This window comes from Nicotiana sylvestris, chromosome 1, assembly GCF_000393655.2.
Source record: "Nicotiana sylvestris chromosome 1, ASM39365v2, whole genome shotgun sequence".
In the NCBI taxonomy this organism is placed as follows: domain Eukaryota; kingdom Viridiplantae; phylum Streptophyta; class Magnoliopsida; order Solanales; family Solanaceae; genus Nicotiana; species Nicotiana sylvestris.
In genome coordinates, this window is record NC_091057.1 from 135,479,554 (window position 1) to 135,480,969 (window position 1,416).

The following is a 1,416-nucleotide window of genomic DNA, read 5'->3' on the forward strand; positions in this document are numbered from 1 at the left end:
CAGGGACATTGATCACATGCTTGATGGATTAAAACACAACCGTCTGATTAGTGTTAGCATACATGTTAATTTTATACATACAGTTATACATAAATAGATGCTTCTAGAAAGGGAATAATAAGCTGTTATAGGTAGTTATATTTAGGATAATACAAATAGGACAAGTGTACCGAAATTTATTTCTTTTACATTTTATTTTACATAGGATATTTGGTATATAAACATTGTCTTGGACAGAAATGAATACACAGAAAATTTCATAAATTTCTCTTCCTAATCTAACAAGTTATCAGAGAAATCTAGCTCGATTTTGGGTATACTGAAATCATCATCATCAGTCAACTGCATCTTTTATCATGCTTGATTCTACTGATGCTCCTCCAGCTCAAACCTCGACTGGAAATGGGATCAACCGTGATCTCAATCACCCATTCTTCCTTTATTCCTCTGATGCACCAGGAATGAATCTCGTCAATGCTGTTTGCGATGGAAAAGGCTTTCAAGGATGGAAAAGATCCATTCTCATAGCCCTTTCAGCCAAAAATAAGGCGGGCTTCATTAATGGAACAATTGCACCTCCTCCTATCACTTTCAAGGACTATCAACCTTGGTCAAGGTGCAATGATATGGTCACATCCTGACTATTGAACTCTTTGTCCAAAGATATTGGAGACAGTGTTATATACTCCAATTTTGCCAGAGATATGTGGATTAGCTTAGAACACAAATTTGATCAATCCAATGGTTCCAAATTGTACCATCTGCAAAAGGAATTATCAAGATTATCTCAGGGAACAAATGACATAGCATCTTATTTTCACTAGACTCAAACGACTATGGGATGAATTGGATTCACTGAACTCTAATGTGAAATACACATGTACATGCATTTGTGATGGTAAAAAGATACTGGAAAAGTCACAAGAGGATGAAAGGCTCATTCAATTCCTCATGGGACTGAATGAAGCATATGGACAAGCCAGGAGAAACATTCTAATAATGAATCCCTTACCTAACATCAATCATGCCTATTCACTGGTTTTGCAAGATGAAAATCAGAGAGAAGTATATAATAACCCTCTTATTTCTACTGATACTTCATCTTTCATGGTGGAAAATCAAGCAAAATTTCACTAGTCAAGGTAACTTCCCACAAAGAAATGGAAAACAAAAGAGCTCAGGACAATTTCAAAGAAACAATAATGATGCCCCAAGATCTAGATATACACCACAGAAATCAACAAATCCTAAGGGGAAGAGGATTAGGTTTAATCCTAATATCTCTTGTACCTATTGCAAGAAAATAAGACACACAATGGATGATTGCTACAGAATCATAGGGTTCCTAGATGATTTTGAGTTTACAAATTTAAGAGCAACTCAAGGGGGAATCAGAAGCAATGTTGCCATTTCAGG

The 1,416-nt window shown here is 35.8% G+C and overlaps 1 protein-coding gene across 1 annotated transcript; it reads left to right on the plus strand.

Annotated features, from left to right (window-relative positions):
• The first annotated feature begins 356 nt into the window (after nt 1–356).
• Nucleotides 357–1,137, plus strand: LOC138874771 (uncharacterized). The gene is made up of 2 exons (XM_070153556.1): nt 357–616; nt 825–1,137. Exons 1-2 carry the CDS (start codon nt 357–359, stop codon nt 1,135–1,137), a joined length of 573 nt encoding a protein of 190 aa, XP_070009657.1.
• The last annotated feature ends 279 nt before the right edge of the window (nt 1,138–1,416 follow it).

What these genes read in the sequence shown, in the direction of transcription:
- LOC138874771 (XM_070153556.1), top strand. Translation starts at nt 357, where the DNA reads ATGCTTGATTCTACTGATGCTCCTCCAGCTCAAACCTCGACTGGAAAT. An exon ending in GACTATCAACCTTGGTCAAG is followed by an intron (nt 617 to 824) that starts GTGCAATGATAT and finishes TATTTTCACTAG; the next exon opens with ACTCAAACGACTATGGGATG.